Source organism: Poecilia latipinna, unplaced genomic scaffold (assembly GCF_001443285.1).
Source record: "Poecilia latipinna isolate Pla-1442-1.1 unplaced genomic scaffold, P_latipinna-1.0 Scaffold659, whole genome shotgun sequence".
In the NCBI taxonomy this organism is placed as follows: domain Eukaryota; kingdom Metazoa; phylum Chordata; class Actinopteri; order Cyprinodontiformes; family Poeciliidae; genus Poecilia; species Poecilia latipinna.
In genome coordinates, this window is record NW_015113275.1 from 129102 (window position 1) to 150039 (window position 20938).

The 20938-nt window shown below is 43.4% G+C and overlaps 2 protein-coding genes across 4 annotated transcripts in view; one reads left to right on the forward strand and one right to left on the reverse strand.

The window, feature by feature from the left end:
- The window catches only part of stab1 (stabilin 1), a 68110-nt gene extending 60334 nt beyond the window's left edge, over positions 1 to 7776 (forward strand). For 2 of the 3 annotated variants that reach the window (XM_015043992.1, XM_015043991.1), the window contains 9 exons: positions 402 to 535; positions 764 to 929; positions 1601 to 1707; positions 2936 to 3055; positions 3606 to 3740; positions 5927 to 6031; positions 6684 to 6830; positions 7165 to 7257; positions 7389 to 7776. In XM_015043992.1, the coding sequence (XP_014899478.1) occupies positions 402 to 535; positions 764 to 929; positions 1601 to 1707; positions 2936 to 3055; positions 3606 to 3740; positions 5927 to 6031; positions 6684 to 6830; positions 7165 to 7257; positions 7389 to 7448 (1067 nt within the window). In that variant the 3' untranslated portion in view covers positions 7449 to 7776. Of the gene's footprint in view, positions 1 to 401; positions 536 to 763; positions 930 to 1600; positions 1712 to 2935; positions 3056 to 3605; positions 3741 to 5926; positions 6032 to 6683; positions 6831 to 7164; positions 7258 to 7388 lie in introns of those variants that run through there. The other variant, XM_015043993.1, reaches the window with a different exon arrangement.
- A 2114-nt stretch (positions 7777 to 9890) lies between these two features.
- On the reverse strand, positions 9891 to 20494 carry ccdc71 (coiled-coil domain containing 71). Its single transcript, XM_015043997.1, has 2 exons — positions 20321 to 20494; positions 9891 to 12706 (listed from the first exon to the last, which is right to left on the reverse strand). Exon 2 carries the CDS (start codon positions 12694 to 12696, stop codon positions 11629 to 11631), a length of 1068 nt encoding a protein of 355 aa, XP_014899483.1. The 5' UTR covers positions 12697 to 12706; positions 20321 to 20494; the 3' UTR covers positions 9891 to 11628.
- Between the last annotated feature and the right edge of the window lie 444 nt (positions 20495 to 20938).

Sequence of the window (20938 nt, forward strand, 5' to 3'; positions counted from 1 at the left end):
TATATAAGGCACACTGTTGGCTTTTGAGGAAATTGAAGGTTTTTAGGGTGCGCCTTATAGTGCGGAAAATATGGTACTCATTCTAAGAATGCCACTGCACATTTTGGCAAAAGCTGTTACCATGGTGACGCTGCTGTAATATCTTTTTTTTATACAAGTTTCCATAGCAACTTATTTAAAGTTGTGAGCCACCAGCAGCAGTATTAAAGCAGCAGCCATCGATGTCTCCATGGTAACCACTGAATCCACAGCGGCTGGCCTTCACAGCATCCCTGTAACCATGGTGACAGTAGATTGATTGCTGAGCTTGTTAAGCCTGGAGCTCGTTAGAGGCCGTTTCCCCTGTGCAGCCTCCAGTTTATCTGCTCTCAGGGTGAATTTAACCTTCGGTTGTTCCTTAGCCAACACAGCCGGAGTCTTCCACCTGCGCTCTCCAAAGGGAAAGTACAAGATGAACTTCAGCCAGGCGGATGCCTCCTGCCAGGCTGAGGACGCCACGCTAGCCACGTTTCAGCAGCTGGGGTACGCTCAGCAGGTAAACAAACCTGAACCGAAAGCTTCTGGCTTCCGACTAGGACTGGGAGTTTCTCCAGAGTTCATGGAGGAAAGTGATCTTAGGAAAGAAGCCAGTTTTATCTGATTAATCGTCAGAATAATCGATTACAGGTAAAGAAGGTGATGTGAGCTGAAGCAGCCGTTGGGTTTCTGTTTTCCTCTGGGCGTAACGTTTGGCAGCCTAACCCTTCCTGTCGGGTCTCTGCAGCTCGGGATGCATCTGTGTGTCGCCGGCTGGATAGCAGGAGGCAGGGTGGGCTACCCGACCCGCTTCCCCTCAGACAAATGTGGCGACAACCACGTGGGCCTGGTGATGTACAGAGACCCGGTGGACCAGAGCAGCGAGTACGACGCCTACTGCTACCGGCTCAGAGGTACTGTGGCAGACAAACTACCTGCAATTTCTGTTCAGAAATGAACAGCGTGTCCATTAACCATATTACTGCACAAATTGGAATTACAAAAATTAATTTGCTTAATGGAAACACACAAATTTCAAAAAGACTTGCGATAAAAAGCTTAAGTGCTGGGACGAGGTGGTTTTTCACCTGAATCGAATCAGATGTATTTTGCAGAAATGCAATGAAAACTAGCGGTGAAACGATTTCCTTACCTTTGGGAGATCAATGAAGCTGATCCGATTTTATCTACCTCAGCAAAGGTCTAAAAATCAGCCGCTGTCCTTTTCTGCATGAGTGTTTCCCCAAAGCACTGCATACGTAGCCGCTCGTTGCTTGTTGCTCCAACGCTGACCTCTCCTCTGACTGGCTGATAATGAGCGCAATGACTCGATTATGAATATTATCTCATAACTGTGTACATCATGATTTTCAATGACTTGAACAAACTTATTCACGTGAATTTAATTACATTTATTTATTGAAAACACCTCAACTGTGAAATTGTGTTTTCTTTTTTGACATCAGCAGAATATAGTCAAAGTTTTAAGAAAATGTTTTAATGGAAAGGCAGCTGCTGTCCAATCAGAAGCAGCTTCCAGCTGTGAAGTGCAGCTCCTGATGGCGGTGTCCATGTCTCCGTGCAGAGGTGTCCTGCTCGTGTCCGGACGGCTACGTTGGAGACGGGGACTTCTGCAACGGGGTCCTGACCAGCGTCCTGGCAGCAACCAGCAACTTCTCTATCTTCTACCAGGTGAGTCTGCATGGCTGCTGCCTGCCAGGCTACGGCCGCAGGTCCAACATTAAGATCCACCAAACTCTGCCCAGCCTGACCGGTTCTGAGGGGAAAAGTTACAAGATTTTAATCTGACAGCAGCGTGATTAAAACATTTCTTTGCTGTTTGAAGTAACTTTAAAATCCTGGTTAAAGCAGGACTTTGTGGTGGATGTTTATGAGTTACACAATCAAACTTTTATAGACTTGTTGCATGTTACTGTTCACATCCGGAAATTTCTCACATGCTCACAGCGCTGGAGAGCACAAAGACGATTTTTTTCACTAGCCATCCGTAGCTGCAAGGTGGAACAGTTCCCTTAATAAAATGAAACCTGGAGATGTACCTATTATTAATTTAGTGCATCGCGCCACAGCAGAGGGAAAATACTGCTGAAAAACTGTTGAATAATAACTCCAACTCATATTCCTCCTTTTCCTCGCTCTCTATGTCGGCTTTGCTATGCACGTTACTATAGCAACTGACTGACAACAGTTCCACTATTAGCACTCAACACCAAAAAACACTCAAACGTTTCCCACACCAAGAACAGAACATTCAGTCCGTTACAGTTTTATGTTTTCAGGCTTGATGTTTATTTTGCGATTATTAATAAATGATCGTCTGACCACAGCAGTGATTGATTGAAACATCTGCTCTACTGATTATCTGTCAGTCGGTGTGTGGGTCGCCTTTTATTTTTTAACTGACCCGAAACACTTTTTTCTTAATGAAATCTTTTTCCTGACCTTGTCGTAATGTTGACAATTGGCAGCAGAGCACAGCGTCCCTTTTTCTTTTGTATATCAGACGTACCTTTAATATTAAGCGCGTTATGTCAACTCGACAGCTGAAACCATCTAATCATCGTCAGTCTGCAGCTTTTTGGGGATCTTGTGAGCGTGACGTCACGTTGCAACATGTCATTAGCATTAATTTGGGTTTTTCATCAGAGGAATAAATGAGAGTTAATTTTTCTAAGTCATATTTCCACTGTTACTCATTTATATATAAATGTTAGTTTTTTACGAAATATTTAATTAGTGAGCTAAATATTTAGCTAAGTATTTAGGTCAAAAGCTAAACATTGAGTTAGCGAGCTAAATGTTTATCCTGCTAATGAAATACTTAGCCTGCTAACTGCCTGCAGAGCCTGCAGTCTTTGTTTGAGGATGTTCTGGGTTCTGAGTAAATGGTTTTTTGTAGCTGCTGCTGGACTACGGCGGCTCGTCCTCTGAGGGCCGGCAGCTCCTCGACGATTTGGCTCACAGGAAGTCTGACGTCACGCTGTTTGTTCCCCACAACTCTGGATTCACTCAGAACCAGGTGAGCTGCAACACCTGCTCTTACAGCTTCTTCTAAATTAATGTTCAACCTTAGTGAAAAGATTCTGAGCCATCACTAAGAGATAGCTTAGCAACAAATTCACTACTTCGTGATTAAAACCAGCCAAACCAGTCTGCTGACGGTTCCCAGTCTGGTTTGGGCTGGTAAAGGTGCTGAATGAAATTGACTTCCTGCTTGGTTGTCCAGCATTTTGTTTCTCTGCTCCTCAGCTCTGAAACAAAACTCCCTGAAAACCTTAAAAACTCAGTTTCTTTAAATGAGGACTGAAAACCTCATTTTAAAAAAAATCTCATTTTCATTGTTTCAGACATTTATTTTCTTTAAATTTCATCATTTTTTTCTTACACTTCTTGTTTTTAGCACAGTTTTCTTTATTGCCTGTAAAGACTATTGCGGAAACATGGCAGAAACTCGACCCAAAATACTGGACCAGGACGCCTGGTTAGCCTACACTGCTGGTTCTGGACCCGTTCAGAACCAGCATGCTTAATGAAACCGAGCCGCTTTTTGTTCTGTTTGGTCTTTTTAGACTCTTTCTGGGAGAGATTTGGAATACCACACCTCAGCCAATCACAGCAGACGACCATTTAAGGATCTGAAGCACCAGGAACGCATTGCGTCGCGGCTCGGGTTCAATCTGACCGTTACCTACGGCAACAATGAGGTGAGGACGCACAGCAGCAACCGATGCACAAAACAAACCCAAACCTGGTCAGAACGACTTGATTCCTGATTGATGAGGAACATTTCACTCACAGGAAGCAGATTTTCACCTGAATATTTGTGACCAATCAGCAGAGAGAAGCCAAAGGAACAGTAAAAGCAACCCTGAATTCAACCAATCAGAGGGCAGGGATTCAGGAAGGGAAACTGCAGCTAATGAGGAAGAAGAACGGGGAGCAAAGAGAGTGAAGGTTGATCTGTGGTCGATGTCAGAGGCCCTGGAGTCGATGAGGAAGCAGGTCTAGACCCCGGCTGGAGAAAACGGAGAAACCTGAGATTTATTCAGGTTCTCCAGCCGGACTGCAGTCAGAAACAGATTCAGGCTCAGCTTATTACAACAGGAAGTGGTGGAGAGTAAAACAGTCAGAAAATGTTTTTTAAAACCTGAGAGCTGCTTCATGATAGGATGAAGAAGAGTTTGACCTTCAGCAAGTTTTTCCTTTAAAGGGAAAAGATGTTAAATTACAAAATATATAACATATAGCATTTTTGAAACAACTGATGGTAACATAGTTACTTGATTATGTTATAAAATGTCACTATTTGCCTGAAAGCATAGTGCCATTCAGTGTCCTGATATAACAGAGAAACCTGCAGTTTCTCTCGATCCGGGTCGGATCCAGGGTCAGACAGAAACTCCGTTGATTTTTCCAGCTCTACTTTAATTATTTTGCATCATGGCTGCAGACCAGAACCATCTGTGATTAACCAGAACCAGTAGATCCATGAAAACGCCTAATCGTCCTGCTGGGCCGTCTGAAACATGAGAACCATTTTTAAAACACTTCACCGGATCGTTTCTCAGCTGCTCCACTCCTCTGTGGCGTCCCGCTGGGCTCTGATCTTAGTCCACTTTGGTTCTTTATGTTTTCCCTTTCATATCCATCCTGAACCAGTCAAACTAAATTAAGCTGTTTGTTTTAAAATCATGATTTAAGATCACAGCACGGTTTGAACTTCAGATTTCATGACGACATTCTGTAACAGAGAAGAGCTGGTTTCCTCCTGATTGCAACAGAAAAGGAAGTTTACTCTTTAACCTCCATCGATTGGGAAATCAGCAGAAATGCTCAGTAAAGACAACAAAAGAGAGAAACTGGCCTATTTTTATTTTCCCAACATGTTGTCTCAAGGCTTCTTACTAATAAATAATTTGATCCAACTTCCTGAAATATTCAAGTTTAGTTCCTTATTCAAACTGCTTAAAAAGTTTCTAAGGAAGTCATTGACTTTCCAGCAATCCCTCATAACGAGCATGCACGTGGCGACAGTGGAGAGGAAAACTCATCACCAGCTTCACCAAACCAAGAGTAGAACATCAAGAGGTTCTAGAGTGGCCTAGTCAAAGCCAGGATCTCAGTCCTATTAAGCATGTAGGGCTGGGTTTCTGATCATAACCAGAGTTCAGTTTAGGAAGACAGGAGTCCAGTTGTCCAATCAAAGGTGCATCTGTAGGGGTGAATATTTATCTGATGGGACTCAACATTCATGTCAATGTTTGGCTTATATAATTATTAATAATTATACTTTGTTATTTATTACTAATACCAGACTGAAATGTGTCAGTCTGGTTCTGAAGGAATTAACTCAGCAGAAACACAATGAGAAATAATCACTGGCTAGTTGATTTCTGGTTCAGTCTGATAACTTATTAAAGCAACAACCAAATGATCCAACAAACTACACAGGCTAACTACCCGACACACAGGCTAACTACCCGACACACAGGCTAACTACCCGACTCGCAGGCTAACTACCCCACACACAGACTAACTACCCGATTCGCAGGCTAACTACCCGACTCGCAGGCTAACTACCCCACACACAGGCTAACTACCCGACACACAGGCTAACTACCCGACTCGCAGGCTAACTACCCCACACACAGGATAACTACCTGACACACAGGCTAACTACTGACAGAAAGACAACAGAGTTATACTGAATGATGAAATGAGGATCAAATCAAACAAACGAACAAACTGATAATATGGAAAACTGAACATAACTTCCTTCCTCTTTATTCCCTTTCTCCTCTTCCTTCCCCTCCTCCTCCTCTTCATTCCTCCCCCACCTCCTACTCCTTCCTCTCTTCATACCCTCTCCTCCTCCTCTCCCGGTTCTCAGAGCTGTAAGCTGGTGAACCAGCGGCTGCTGCTGCAGTGGGACGTTCCGGCTGTCAACGGGATCATCCACGTCCTGGAGGCGCCGCTGACGGCCCCCGCCCCCCTGGTGAGTCATGCCCCTCCCCCTTCAGCTGAGACTCTGGAGGCCCGCATTGACCCTTGACCCTGGTGCACATTTATATTCAGCTGACCATCTGGTGCAGGTCCAGAAGTGGGTTCTGTTGGTCGGTTCTGATCCCAGATCTGCACCGTCACCAGAATAATTTCCTGACCCGACCAAATGAAATCTCAGTGAAAGAAGTTATTAACTGTTAGTTAGAACTGGAGATGGACTTCAACCTCCTGAAAAATAAACATCTGGCCACCAGGGGGCAGCGCAGCTGCACCCCCTCTCCTGATTGGCTGGCGGTTGCTGGGCGGTTTTACAGCAGAGAGCAGATGGCTGAACTTTTGGAACAGGAAACAGGAAGTGAGGGTCCGACCTTCTCCATGTTGATGAAGAGGAGCTCCAACACCAGGAACCAGCTGGCACCGGATCTTGGACCTGGAACCAGAACCGTCTCTTCCTAGTTTCCAGCTGTGCATCTTTTCATTAATTATGGATCCAACCAGAATCAGAAGATCTATAATCAACAGTTCATCTGTGGTTGACTGGTGTTAAAAGAACGGGTCCAGTCTGGTCCAAATCTCCTGGTTCTGACTGGACCAGAACCAGGAACATCAGTTCTAACATTCCAGGTTGTTCCTGTTTCCTCCAGGTGATCCACAGCAGCTCCATAGGCCACATCCACTCCAGCGGCAGGGTGGCAGCCATCTTGGTTACATTGCTGGCATGTGCGTTAGCGGCTCTGGGGTTCTACCTGTTCAGAAACAAGATGGACGCCTTCAACTTCCACTACTTCAAGGTAACACCCGAGGGGAAGTTCTGACCCATCTGGGTCCAAGCTTCCTGACTCTCAGCTTTTAGCTAGCCTCCCAGTGGCTCTGCAGGGTTCTGGATCATTTGAACGGTTCTGGATCATCTGAATGATTCTAGACGTTCTGAATCAATTGGACCGGTTCAACCAGCTGACTAACCTTTAGATGGACTCTGAACCCGTTTCTCTGACCTGGTGGTTCCAGTCAGACAGTTTTGACCCATTGGTTCCAGCCTAGCTGTTCCGACCCGGTGGTTCCAACCTGTCAGTTTGGACCTGGTGGTTCCGACTCAGCTGTTCTGACCCGGTTTCTCTGTGACAGAACGAGGATGAGGATACTCCGGCCCAGCCCACGCTATTCTCCATCCCCAACCCGCTCTACAGCGGCTCCAGAGCCGTCACCGATCCATTCCAGGTGAGTTGGTCCGCCAGGTTCTAGATGGACTGGACCGGGCCACATGGTGATTACATGTTGTTTATATGGCGATTCTGGACCAGAACCATACTGGTTTGGGTCGCAGGTGAACCTCTCTTTCTTTCTCACAGGAGGTGAGTGCAGCAGCAGAACCAGCAGAACCACCAAACATTCTGGACTTGGACCAGTAAAACCAGTTCTGCCTTGCTGGAAGCAACCCATTCACATTGTTTTCCAGATGTTTGCATTAGTTTGGTTTCTACCCGACAACAAGCGACTCCAGCAGCTACAGGAAGCTGATTGATCCAGATTTATCATTATTATAATTGATGTGATTCTGATTAAAAGGAGCTTAAAATCAATACTTTCTCTAAATCTGCAACCAGAACACTCTGGTTCTCTGGTTCTGTTCATCTCTCAGATCTGTTCTTTTGGACCTAGAAAGAAAATAAAGTTGATTAGTGGTGTGCTGCTGACTCTTACATCTGTATGATTAAAGGCTGATTCTGTGAAACTTGGTCTGGATTTAATTTGTAATTATTTGTTCTCTTGATTGGAAGGTAGGAGAGAGAAACCCAGGCCGAGTCCAGTCTGGCTCCATTCACTACCATTATAACCATGTTACTGATGGTCTGGAATCCTGGCAATTTAAACATCTTTCCCATGAAGACCAATATCATCTAAGCTTCTACCTTCAAACTACAGAGAAAACTGGTTTTATGTGTGATGACATCCTAACTTCACCATAATGCCTCTGTTACCTTTCATAATGTGGAATTAAAACACTCAACACTTCAAAACTAGACTGGGTGTGTTGGTGATGATGTAACGGATACGAGGAAATGTTTTGTCTGTGTAGTTTGAAGAATCAAAAGCTAGGTTGGATTTGCTTATGCTTAGCAAGAGAGCCTGATGAGTGGGGTGGCGCAGAGCAGCGTGAGATTGCGTAGCGTGGGGTGGAGTGGCGCAGAGCAGCGTGAGATTGCGCAGTGTAGTGTATCTATCAAAGTGTAGCCTGGTGTGATGTTGCATAGCTTTGGGGCTCCAGCCATGTTGATGACCTCATTCTGACTGGCGCAAACTGATTGGGATGTCAGATCAGAGGAAGAATGGCCACAGTTAACGTCTATAAAACCCTGGAATCAGAAATAACGTCTTGGTGAATTTAAAATTCCAGCAGATGATTTTCCAAGCAGGAGATGACGGTTTTAGGAATAAACCCTTCATTTGGCTGCTTCTCCTCCAATAGATTAAAGTCTCTTCAGAGCTTCTGCATCTGTTCAAACCTATGAAGCCCACTGAATAATTAGAGATGTAATCACCTGCAGCTGCCCTCTAATCTCTAGTGCAAACACAAAATGCTCCAAAGCTGAAGGAAAATCGTTTTTTAAGAAAAAATCTTTTTGGTTCACGTTGATTTAGATACAGATAATCTGCTGCATAAATATTTAATCTGTTAAACACGATCAGCACAGACAAAGCTCTGAGAGCCTGAAATCTCCTCCAGCAGTAGATCCAGCTCACATGCAGATGATTACAGCCGAATCAAAATTTTCTGCTGTGGAGGAGCAGAGACGGGTTACCACCAGTGCAGAGGTTGTTGCAGGAGCAACAGACCAAAATGATCCTGCAGCAGTGTTTCCTCCTGATTGGTTGGTAATGATCTGGTGTTTCAGGGAGGACAAAATGGCTCCAAGATCAGACCTTGGAGATCAGATCATCTCCAAGATCAGAAGAAAATTTTGGGTTTTTCCTTCTTGTTTGGTTGTATTTAATTTTTTAGTTTTTAGAGTGAGTTTGCTAGTTTAAATGACTTATCAGTTAAATATTGTTTCGGTTTTTTTACTTTGACCTTTTTAAATTTCTGGACAAAAAATAAATAACCAAAGTATTGTGCTTATGTTTACAGAGATTGGATAATGAATTGAACATTAACTGACTGGCGTTTTCTCCCAACTGTTGTCGTCGCCATTTTGCGGGTTACCGTAAGCGCCGCCATGAGTATGAAGTTCCGTAATTTACCGACAAGGGACGTAAACTGCAATTTCACATCGGTCCGAAAGGCTAATAAGAAATATTCATAAACACAAAACAAACAGTGTGATTGGGCATTCAATCCATAATATCTATCATGGATTACTAATTAAAAATAGTTCTGAAAGAATATTAAATAATTTCACTGAAATCCGAGCCAGAACCGCACAGCATTCTGGGAGATGTAGGCAGAAGGCTTTAGCCGCTGAACGTCTCACGGCTGGTGACGTTAACCAGTTCACTCGGTTTGGTTATTTAGCAACAGCACAGCAGCAGTTTAAGATATCGCCTCAAAACTGCTTAAAAATGAAAAAACAACGGCGAGGAGTGAAAACTGGCCAAAACATACTCACCTGTGTAATTTATGACGTCATTGGAAAAGAAAAACTGAGTGGAAAGATAGACGGATATTTCCGGATGTGCAAAGCCTCACTAAGAACATTTTCCCACGGATGTGTATCAGACTTTATCAGGTCCAGAGGACTCCAAAGCTTCGAGCTACATTCAGTCATTCTCCCGGCGCCATTTGGTAAGACGGTAATCAAATTAGCGAACCTCTACCAAGGTCATCATCCCATATTAAAAATAAAAGATAAAGATTGTTTTCAAGTCATTTTTATTGAACAAAAATGTTTTCAAAGATCATGTAGGAAATACATTATAATACAAATGTTGCACAAACGAGACTAACAGAAACAGTCTAGAAAAGGGGGTGAACATGACTGCATACAGACTGCGGAGGGGTTGGGATTTGGGGGCACACGAACTTCACCAGAACAGAGAAGGACGTCTGTAAAGGCGATCACCCAACACTGATGCAGTCTCGGTTAAAACAGGGAAACTGCTGCCTTCATAGAAAGGACCTTCATGTTTTTCCGAAGTGGACCTGCTATTCCAACCAATCGCTATCCAGTTTCATTAAGTCAATGACTGATTGCTGGTTGCTTCACTTAAAATGTTACAAACTAGTTTTATTTACCTGCTGCTTTTATGAACCTTTCAAAGATCATTTAATAATTTAAAACAAACAGAAAAAGCAACTTAGAAGATTTTAGGTTTCAGCTTTTTTTCTCTAAGCTACATTTTTTTTTAGCACTGAGGAAAAAAAAAGATTTTTGTCTTGTGAATTGTGGTTTAATAGCAGAAAATACACACGGGTGTCACAGATGACATGACAATGGATTCAGCTGGTTCCTCACAGTATAAACACTTAGAAAAGCACAGACGGCGGCTTGTCGTGCTCATCCCAACCTGCAGGGGGCAGCAGCGCCGACAAGTGACTGCTCTTAAATGCACCAATCTGAAATAGAAATGAAACCAACGTTGACATTCTTGGAGGAGCACCAACGATCCCACCAACAATTAGCACCTGTTGATCGAACCAGTTTAACCAAGAAAAATGATCCAAACACTGTTTCCAGAACCAGAACACGATTTTACAATTAATAATTAATCTGGATTATTTAATGGGCCAGAAACCAGCATCATAGAGTGAAGAGGTTATAGGTTAAATTACTGTGAACAAATGTTTTTCTCAAAACTTGGAGAATTTTCTGAATCTTAATCTGAAACCGACAAACTAATAATCAGAAAACAGTTGATATAACAGGAGACCTGTTGAAATCTGATGAAAACATTAGAAGACCAGATTTGTGTGTTTTCTCTTTTTTTTTGCAGTTTTTTATGTTCCGTAACTAAGAGACATCAAATATTCCCTGCATGACATATAAGAACTCATTTCTCAGTCTGTTGATGCACCAACCAAAGGAACACTTTGTGAATAACTTATTATCTAATTAATGTTTCTGTGGGCCCAAACTCTTACTGTTCATCGTCCCAGAGACACAAAAAAGCAAATTAGAAAAAGAAACTAAATATTTTCCCCCTTTTAGTCAAAATCGATTAAATTAAAAAAAGATACTTTTGTCCAGACATTAGCTCCATTTTCCTTCTTTCAGGGAAATGAGCAGAGCGGCAGAAACAAGTAAAAAATACTTACATTTCTAACAAAATGCGTTTTAATTTGCTTAAATATTTTCACAACAGCTGTCTGAACTCGACACCTTCTGAAAGGAGAAGAAATTGACCTTTGACCTTCATCTACGGCAGAGCGGCTGGATGACTGTTAGATTTAGCGTAGCGTCGACTGAACAGTGAACATGTACCAGCGTGGAGACGACAGACGGCGCTTCTGTCTGGATCTGCAACACGACCCGGCAGAACCGCAGGTACGACGTCCGCTACAACCACGGACCGGTCCGGACCGGTCCAGTGGAGGTCGACGGATGGGAAACACTAAGATCTGCTAACGGACAAAGTGAGTTTAGGTCGGGGCTTTCACTGCTTCTGGAACCGGAAGTCCCTCAGAGCGTGGTTGAGCGGTTGGATCTGGATCACAGGAGAAAGGTTGACCTGCAGGATCTTCTGCGCTTTCCTGCAGGCCTCCGCCACAGACCGCGAATCGTCCACTTTTATCACTTTGCGTCCTAAATTTTTCTTGTCCTTCCAACTGTTTCTCTGCCGCGTGGCGCCTGTCATTCCCTTGGACCCCGGAACATCCTGGTGGAGGCCGTTGCCCCTCCAGCCGTTGCTGGTCAGGTCTGTGTGCGTCTGAGAGACCGGCCGACCGTTGGCATAGAAGAACGGTGCGGAGTCCCCGATGAGAGCGCCGTCCAGCCGGATCGGACAGGACAGGCTCTTCTGGCTGAACAAGGCCACGGCTTTGGTGGGCGCCCCGCCACCGTTCTGAGAAGGCTGAGACGGTATTCCTGATAGCGTTGGAGGGAGCTGCGGCGAGGGGAAGGAGACGGGGGGCGTCTCAGTCTCCCAGACAGTTTGGATCTGGAGTCTGGCCGTGTGGAAGCCGGATAAGCCTTCGATGCTGGTCAGTCTGAGGCACGGCTGCACGTCGTCCTCTAACATTTCTACAGTTTGAATTGGTGTCCTGCTGCAGACGACGGTGTGATGGTCCACCAGAACCTCCGGAGGCCGAATCCCTTGGATCCTCGGGCTGCTCCTCTCGGTGGTGCTCCAGGACGGATGGACCTCCCGCTTCTTGACCTGAGGCTTCCTCTTCCTCTTCTTGGTGGCAGGTCTCACATTCTTGCTGACCAACTTGAGCATCTCCTCGGTCATGGGTAGGCTGGTGCAGGAGCGGTAGCAGTACACGTCCTTGCTGCGCAGAATGGTGGGCCTGTGGCCTTCCTCGCTGAGCTCCTGCAGGAAGGTCACCAGCTCCTCTGTGCAGGAAAGGTCTCGAGACATCGGGCTCAGGATCTTCAGAGCGTCCAGCAGAACATTTTGTCCTGCTGAGGAGATGCGGGACCAGGAGTGAACCGCCCTCCGCTCCTCATTGGCAAACGCCAATGGCCGACAGACCAGGGGACCTTGAGGTGAAGCAGCCATGTTTGTGAACCTATAAGGGAAAAAAGCGAGTGAAGCATTAGCAAGGTCACCGTTTTAAAACAGAACCATAAACTGGACTCCAGATTGGGATTTTTGAAAATATTTGACCTAACAGGATCAGTCGGTTTTTACATGAATATGAAAAAAAAAAAATCCTTGAATTTTTGATAAATATGTGCAGAATGAAACAGGCTCTCTAATTAGGCCAAAGCAGCATTCAGTTACATCCCAACTGATAATAAAAATCTTTACTTTTAATCAGAGATCAGTTAATTAACATTTAACCTAATTTTCCAAACCAGAGTCCAAATACTGACACAGTTGGGTTAAAAACAGCCACCGCGTTTCTACCTGCTACATAGAAGACTATCGTCAGCATAAGCCTGAAAACCTGCACCATACAGACAGGCACTATAAACCAAAACCAAGTGAACCATGAACCAAGCCTTGGAGTACACCTTTATTCATTTTCCAAGCAATTTCTCACCACTTTTAAGAATGCATTGTTCAAGATTCACACGATGATTTGAGAACACAGTTATTATGGTCACCAGGTTCACCAGCTTCAGCGGAAACTGCGCAGAAAAGCCGTTACATTGAGGATCATTCGTGGATACCTAGTTGTAAAATTTTGTAAACATCAGCAGTTTTTAATGCACATTTTGAAGCATCGCATTAGAAACAGTTGATGGAAACTGCAAATTTTGAAACAACCTCCTCAATTTCACAAAATCTTTGTACGCTCCTTTGAGGTGGTTTTTGGCTTTTCTGAAAAAGAGCTGATGTGATCCAAAGCACTTCACACTTTGAGAGCTGAGATGGCAACGGGTTTACCAAATAAACAGCAAACTTTTACCTCACACAGCCGTTTCCACTGTTAGAATTACATTTCTTCGTATATGGCTCTGGACAGCATCAACAATACTAGCTGACATGACAGAACAATTACAACTTGCCTGATAGCAACATGCTAGTTTGCAACCTCTGCTGCTATGGATAGCATCAACATCTAACCAAATTACGCTTTGCATAGCCTGGTTGATTCGCTCCAAACCAGCAGATGGAAACTCAAATTTCCATGACAAATCAGATGAAAATGTAACTGGAGATGACAGAATATAATCTTTTACAACTGTTAACTTATGTTGGTAGCTCACCTCATCAGAGGGTGAATGACTGAATGTAGCATGAAGAGCTTTGGAGTCCTCGAGACTTGATAAACAAGTACAGGACATTTACCATTTTACAGGAGCTTCTTCTTCGAGTCTTGTGTACAAGGAAATGGCCATAAAGACCTATTTTTCAGGTCTGTATGGCCAGAGACAAAATCACTGACCAAACTGCCTGCAGCAACAGCAAAGTCCTTTTTTCTTTTCAGCAGGAACTCAAGTCTTTAGCATCCAGACAACTGCAGCAACAAGTAGGGCTAGAAGACATGGTTGGTCTGGAAGTATTAATTATGGTGATTTCTGTGAGAGGACTACTTGTGGACACCAACAGAAGAAGATAAATGGCCACATCCTCTCAATGAGTGCCAAAGACTGAACAGGATATTACACCTCATTCGAGTTGAAATGTTCATATAACGACCACATTTTAGACTTTTTACCTCCCAAGGACTGGTTGCACTGGTGTGATGGAATTTTTTTCAGGTGCTGAGAAAACAGGTCACATTTACGACCAAATTTTTCGCACATTACAGTCCTGCTTCTGGGGCAAAACGAGAGAAACAGAGGGACTTACTGACCAGCCAAATCTCACAGTGAGGAATTAAGATAACAGAGGCAATCGCAATTATTTGCAAAGATTTACACTCGGACTCGGTTGTGCAAATAACATAACTTCAAGGAACTCTTTCAAGTGCTCAAGCCAAATTACATTATGGTACAAAGTAAATGTCTTAATGAAGCTGTTACCCCCATTATGTGCACATATATGACAGACAACAAAACAAAAACACAATCAGAGAGTCTGCATAATGTGACACATGGACATCACATGCATGACAGTGACTTCTCACTACATCGACGAGTGATGCCTCGTCAGGGTTGACCATGGTGTATTATAAGCCTGGTGGGCTCCCAGGCTTTATTTCCCTCCGTCCCCCGCTAGGCTACAGCTACATTTAGCTTTGCCATAAGATTAGTGATGTCAAACTGCACTCTTCGAGGACAGTTTCACATCAACACCTTATCCCCACTGTTGGCTACTGGCCTTGCATGCTCTCCAAATTTTTTTGTAACTCGCCCTCTATGACGGCCCGATAATGGGCCTCAATTCTTGCTTGGCTCAATGCAAACTTTTAAAAGCGTGACTATAACTTAGTCTTTAAAGTTCGCGTTGAGATGCAGTGAGGCCTTTGTTATTTTATGATTATAATCCGAATTAGAGTAAAATATTCCCACTGAGCTTCTGCAATCCATCGTCCCTGTCTCACACCGATGTGATTCTTGACTTTTCGGCTTCTTTGTCTCCTGAATATCATGTAAAAAACTCTTAACGCTTTATGTTAAATGCATTTCCTTGCAGTGACTGGTGAACGATGGTGTCTAGTAGGAATTGCACCAACTAGACAACTTTTAGACTGGCTGATTCTGCGCTCTGCAATGACTTTTTGTCGGCTTGTTGCATCTAGACAGGTAAAGACAGGAAGTAATTACAGAGTTCCTGATTTTATATCATTGTTACTGGTGTTTAAAAAATATATGATACATAAACAACCACTGGTTGGGGCAAATGTAAAGCCTGGTGGCCCTCCAGACCACTGAGGGAAACCCTGTTAACTGATGAACAAGAGAAAAACCAACTCTGATTAACCACATTTGATTTGGAAAACTGGACCTGATTACCGCCGAACCGGTACAGTCAAGAAGCTACACTATAACCTGTCAGGCAACATGAAGTAGGCTGACAACCAACAAGACAAACTATCAGTCTGGACAGGATAGAGTCACTTCTAAAGCTTTGGGACTCCAGAGAACCATCATGGTCCAGTGGAGGACCTTCCCAGGAGAGGCTGACACACCAGAATCAGAGAGGCAGGTGAAGTGATTACCAATCATGCCTAGCGCCTGCTGTAGCAGCCTATAGGAGCATTCCTATGATCTGGGGTTGCTGTAGTTGGTCAGGTCTAGGTTCAGCAACAGTATGAGCTCAAAGAATGAGGTCAGCTGACTACCAGAATGACCAAGTAATTCCATTAATGGGCTTTTTTTTCTCTGGTGGCGCGGGTATATTCCTAGACGAGATTCGTTGGGCTCTGTTTGTTATTACGCAATAGCCAGGCCCACCCTTATCTCACCACTCATTCGACTGACTACTGACCAGTTCTCTGTCTAACAGGTCCAGAAAATCCCTGAAACCCGGGTCTTACCCCAGAATCGGTTTACAGGAGATATTCTATTCAAACTGGTGACGGAAAAGACTCGTCTAGCTCTAGCTACCTACAATCCAGAAGTTACGACCCTTTTCAGTTGAGAAACAGTCAGCTGAGTAGCCCTCACAGCTGCATAGCTTCAACAACCACTCCTGTTAACGGTAGCTCTTTTCCTAAAATAACGGCACTTGTTTACGGCTAGATTAGATTTAGTGACTTAGACTTAAGTCCCAGGGTCATTATTTTCACACTCACTAAAGGAAAGTACGAAGCCACCACATCTCTAGAATCATGTACGCTAATTTTACTGTAATCAGGGGAGACTACAATGATCAAAATGACTCAATCTCAATGTCCACAAGTTCCATTGGAATTTTTAGTATGAAATTTATTAAGCAAGCTTTAGCAGGGGTAAATGACAAGCAGATTTACTTTCAGAGATTACAAACTTACAATAAAACAACAAATTCAACTTAAATCAATTATAACCTATTTTCATTTCTATCCCCATCCTGTGTCACTAGTTTAACTAAGCGAGGCTCTTGGGGGGCAGTTCAACTCACACCAGATGGCAATTGATCTCGGCAGCAGAAATCTTTAGATGTCCTTGGTCAGAGTCTCTGTCCTGATGCGGCAAAGTCCCCTTTCAGAATAGAAGCAAAGCAGAACTGTCCGTTGTCCTTCGAACGCACAGAATCTTCGTCAATCCGTGACCTTTGTCTTTTCTCCAAGTCTGCTGCAGTAGGATAGGGATCGTTGGGTTGAGGCAGAGGTGTTGGCCGAATCAGGAACCAGGGCTGGGGGTGGATGGATCTTGTCCCTTCTTAGCGGCGTGAAGTCTCAACTTCCCCTTGGTCCCACGGTGCGATCCTCTGCTGGTCTTCAATCTGCGTCCTCTTGTTGGCTCTTCTTCAGCGCCGCGGACAAAGAACAGTCTCTTCCCTTGTCTGCCGGTTTTAAACCCTCTCAGCCCATGGTTGTGTATGGGAGAGGTCTATGTGACTTCTGAAACGTCCCAATGAGTCTGTGGAAGCCCCAACCTTTCCCAACCATCATCTCCTTCATGACTCATTGCAGCAACTCTCTTCGGTACTTCCCTTTTTCTACTGGCCATCTGGTCATTTCTCGTAACTTACTTCCCTTTTTGAGCTTTCCCAGCACCCCCGCCCAGCCCAGTGTACTAATTGCGACACAGTCTGCTTCATTTCTCACGATCTCAAATCTTCAGTCATCTCATTTCTGTAATTTATTATAAAACATAATCAATTTGTCATTTTATCAACTTATAACTCTCAGTATGATTCTCCATCACTTATCTATTCTGTAACTCAAGCTGTTACCATTTCTAATCATCAATAATCAACATACAATCAAGCTGTTACTGTTACTACAGATCAAGAATACAGAATATATATTTCAATTATACATTACAGACATTCCAACCATTACATACGTATGTATTTTCTATTCATCTTTTTTAATCATCATTAAATCAATATGCAAGATTACTGTTATTTCTCCGGCCTTTGCTCCGTTTTCTGCGTGTACCTGGAAAGATCTCACACCCTTATGCCAGTTTTCACGACAGCTCAAATTGTGAGAGAGTGGTTCAGGGAGCATGAGACATCATTTTCACACATGGGTTGGCCACCACAGAGTCCAGACCTTAACCCCTTTGAGAATCTTTGGGATGCGCTGGACAAGGCTTTGCTCAGCGGTCAGACTCTACCATCATCAATGCAAGATCTTGGTGAAAAATTAATGTAACCATGCATGGAAATAAATTTTGCAACATTCCAGAGTCTTATCAAAACAATAAACAATGCCACAGCAAATGCGTGTCGTAATCAAAGCTAAAGACCAACAAAATATTAGAATGTGTTACCTTTTTTTGTGGTGGCAACTTTTTGGGGGTGGTCAGGCATTGTATTTAGTCTCATGCATGGTCTCTTGGGGTGTTTTAACACAAGAGCTGTATTATCCACCATAAACAGACTAAGATTTATTTACAAATCACTTAATTTTGGCACAAGTGAAAGCTCATCCATAGGCAAGGAAACACCAGTCCTCCTACAAACCGTTCTTTCTTGGTTAACTTTCAAGTTAACTCTGGTTCAGACAGTGTGAAAGCAAACGGACAGTCTGTCAATCTTTTCTTATCCTGTCTTGGTATGCAAGCATGAGCAAACAAGATATCAACTTTTATGTCTGAAAAAAGGGTAACATATTGCTTGGGCAGGTGAAATTACTGCTTTCATCAGGAGCTTGAGATGAGTTCATGGTAAATGCTGCAATGGTAATAATAAATGTCAGCTGCAATATCTATGCCTATTTTCTCCTTTTCATCTCTTTCTCATCAGTACATCCTGGACTCTGTGACCTTTAGCATTTTGGGTGATGTCATTTTGGGTGATGTCAATGTGAACATCTTTCACTTTTCACTGGGGGTGGGGGTTACATGGATTGATGTCTGTCTGAGTTTTGGCTCCAGTTTCCATATTTATAAATTGATGTGCACCAAATTAAACATGAATATTTATCCAATACCTATAAAATATTAATGCAAATATCTAATGGGAGTAGTCTAATTCCTCCACAGCAGCCCCTAGAAAAATAAAAACAATCAGCCCTGAGCCAAGCTTTGGGCTTCGTCACATTTTGCAATTCGTCACATTTGTGGTGTCTCAAGACCTACAAAAAAAATAAGTTTCTTGGACCCAGGGTCCAAACTGAACAGGAAGACGGCCATTTTGGTCAAAATCTACCATTTTGTGTATTTTATTCCCTTTGTATCCGGGTAAACTCCTCATAGAGCTTTGGACTCACAGACTTCAAAATTACCTGTTGTGGTCTTAAAGCATTGGGGATAAATAGTTATCAAAAAAAAATTCTGCATCAAAGCATGTGAGCAAAAATTATCTTTCACCACAAAAGACAAAAGTGTAATAGTAACTTCCACACACAAGCCCGGATCTGTACCAGAGATCCTGTGTGTAATCACAGACCAGCACTCAGTATATTCAAATAGTCATGACATCACTTTAGCTCCACCCACTTACAACAGGAAGTGATGGGTTTCACTGCTTAATGTCTTCGTTTTACACTCCAGCACTAAGTTGACTATCCTGACTGATCCTCAAGAACCCAACTAAGTCTCATGTGGCCATTACGGTTGTGTGAGATGCAAATAAACTTGGCTGAGCTACTACAAAAAAAGTCAGTGTCGACACATCTGGTAATTCCAGTTGGCTAAAAACTCTTTAATTGGCTTTGACTCACATAAATACTGCAATGTTTACTACTGGATGCACATCAACCAGATAGACTGGGGATTCGTTGGATAGTGTTTGACTTTAGTGTAGACTGATTTATAAAAAAAACCCTGTTTCTCAGCGTCTTGTGCATTCAAACAACGCATCAACATGTTTAATTTAAGTTGTACAGTACTTAGTTTGATTTACTGAAACAAATGACCAGAAATGCAAATTAACAGGTTAGTACCGCAGCTAACGCTGTGTTACATGTGCAGTAGCCATCTTGGATTCTTCCCTCTGGGTGTTTTGGGACCTTTCAGGTGATCCTTCCTATTTCCAAATCCTAAAATTCCGCATTCGAAGGATTTATACAGCACTCCATAATTCTACTGTAAACTACCACCCAGTTAAGTTGTTTACATTTTTAAAATGCTAACATGACTGTTAAGCAAATACGATATTAAAAACTGAGAATTCTTACAAAAACCAAGAAAATTTACAGGTTACAAGGCTAAAAGAACAAAGGAATCATCAGATTTCACATAAAAACTACGATTAAACCAGTCGTAGCTTTGAGTACTGAGTCATGCCGATATGTGCGCAAATTTTACGCGATTAGTTGCTCTGGAGCGCCCCCTCTTTGAAAGCGGATACATTTAAAAACGCCGCTCTTCTGCGCAGTTTACTGGAGCACAGCTTAGCCTACAGTCCAACAACCATGTAGCCGCAAAAAGGAAGCTCCTTTACAACTTTCACAGGTTTATTTAGAGACGTCGCCATTTTTACCCGGTCTAGTAAACTGCCAGCAGAGAGCTACAGTAGCCAAACACTCTCCCAGCAAATCTTCCCTCCGTCTGAGGCAGTTTTTCAGGCTGTTTCAGACCTCCAGCCGGCCGAGCCCCTGCCCACAGCGCCGCCGGCCGTCGCGTAACCGAGCTGGAGCCGTTACAGAGACAAATGTGAGGCGCAGATGGAGAGGAAGGGGCGTAATTACCTTTTAACGGCGCTGTCTCGGCATCCTCCGGTCGCGGCTGGGTCGACGCTCCACGGTAAAATGGCTGCTACAACACTGGTGCGGATGACAAACCAGAGAGAAGAGGCGGAGGCAGCCGGGGAGAGAGAGGAGGGAGGCGGGCTCAGTCGGCCCCCCTGAGGAGTGGGGGTGGAGAACAACCAACTGTTATCACTAAAAACATATATCTGAAAAAATAAAATAAAATTCAAAAATCTATCAAGTATAGAAAACAAGTTTTTTCAACAGAATCTCTTGTTAAAAAAAATATAAAACACAGATAAAAGGGGGTGGGGCTTGACGACTGGGCGGAGCTTGAACTGTTTTTCTAATTTTGGTGCTTGCATTTTTCATCAGCTACATCATTATCAACCCATGTTGCAGTTATATATATCATATGGATCTGATTCAATCAGACGTTGGATCTCGGAAATTTGGTGTGCCCAACATATCTATGTTCTGGTTGCAAATGGAGAATGGGCACAGATGCCAAAACACATTTCATTATGGTTTTTTAGGGTTTACTGTTAGTTCTGCTAAGTAGTCGCTTATAGGTGGATACCAAAGAGAGGCACACACACAGTGGAAAAATAATATGAA

Bases quoted from the DNA above. Each gene is read 5' to 3' on its own strand.
- ccdc71 (XM_015043997.1), bottom strand. From the start codon at position 12,696: ATGGCTGCTTCACCTCAAGGTCCCCTGGTCTGTCGGCCATTGGCGTTT.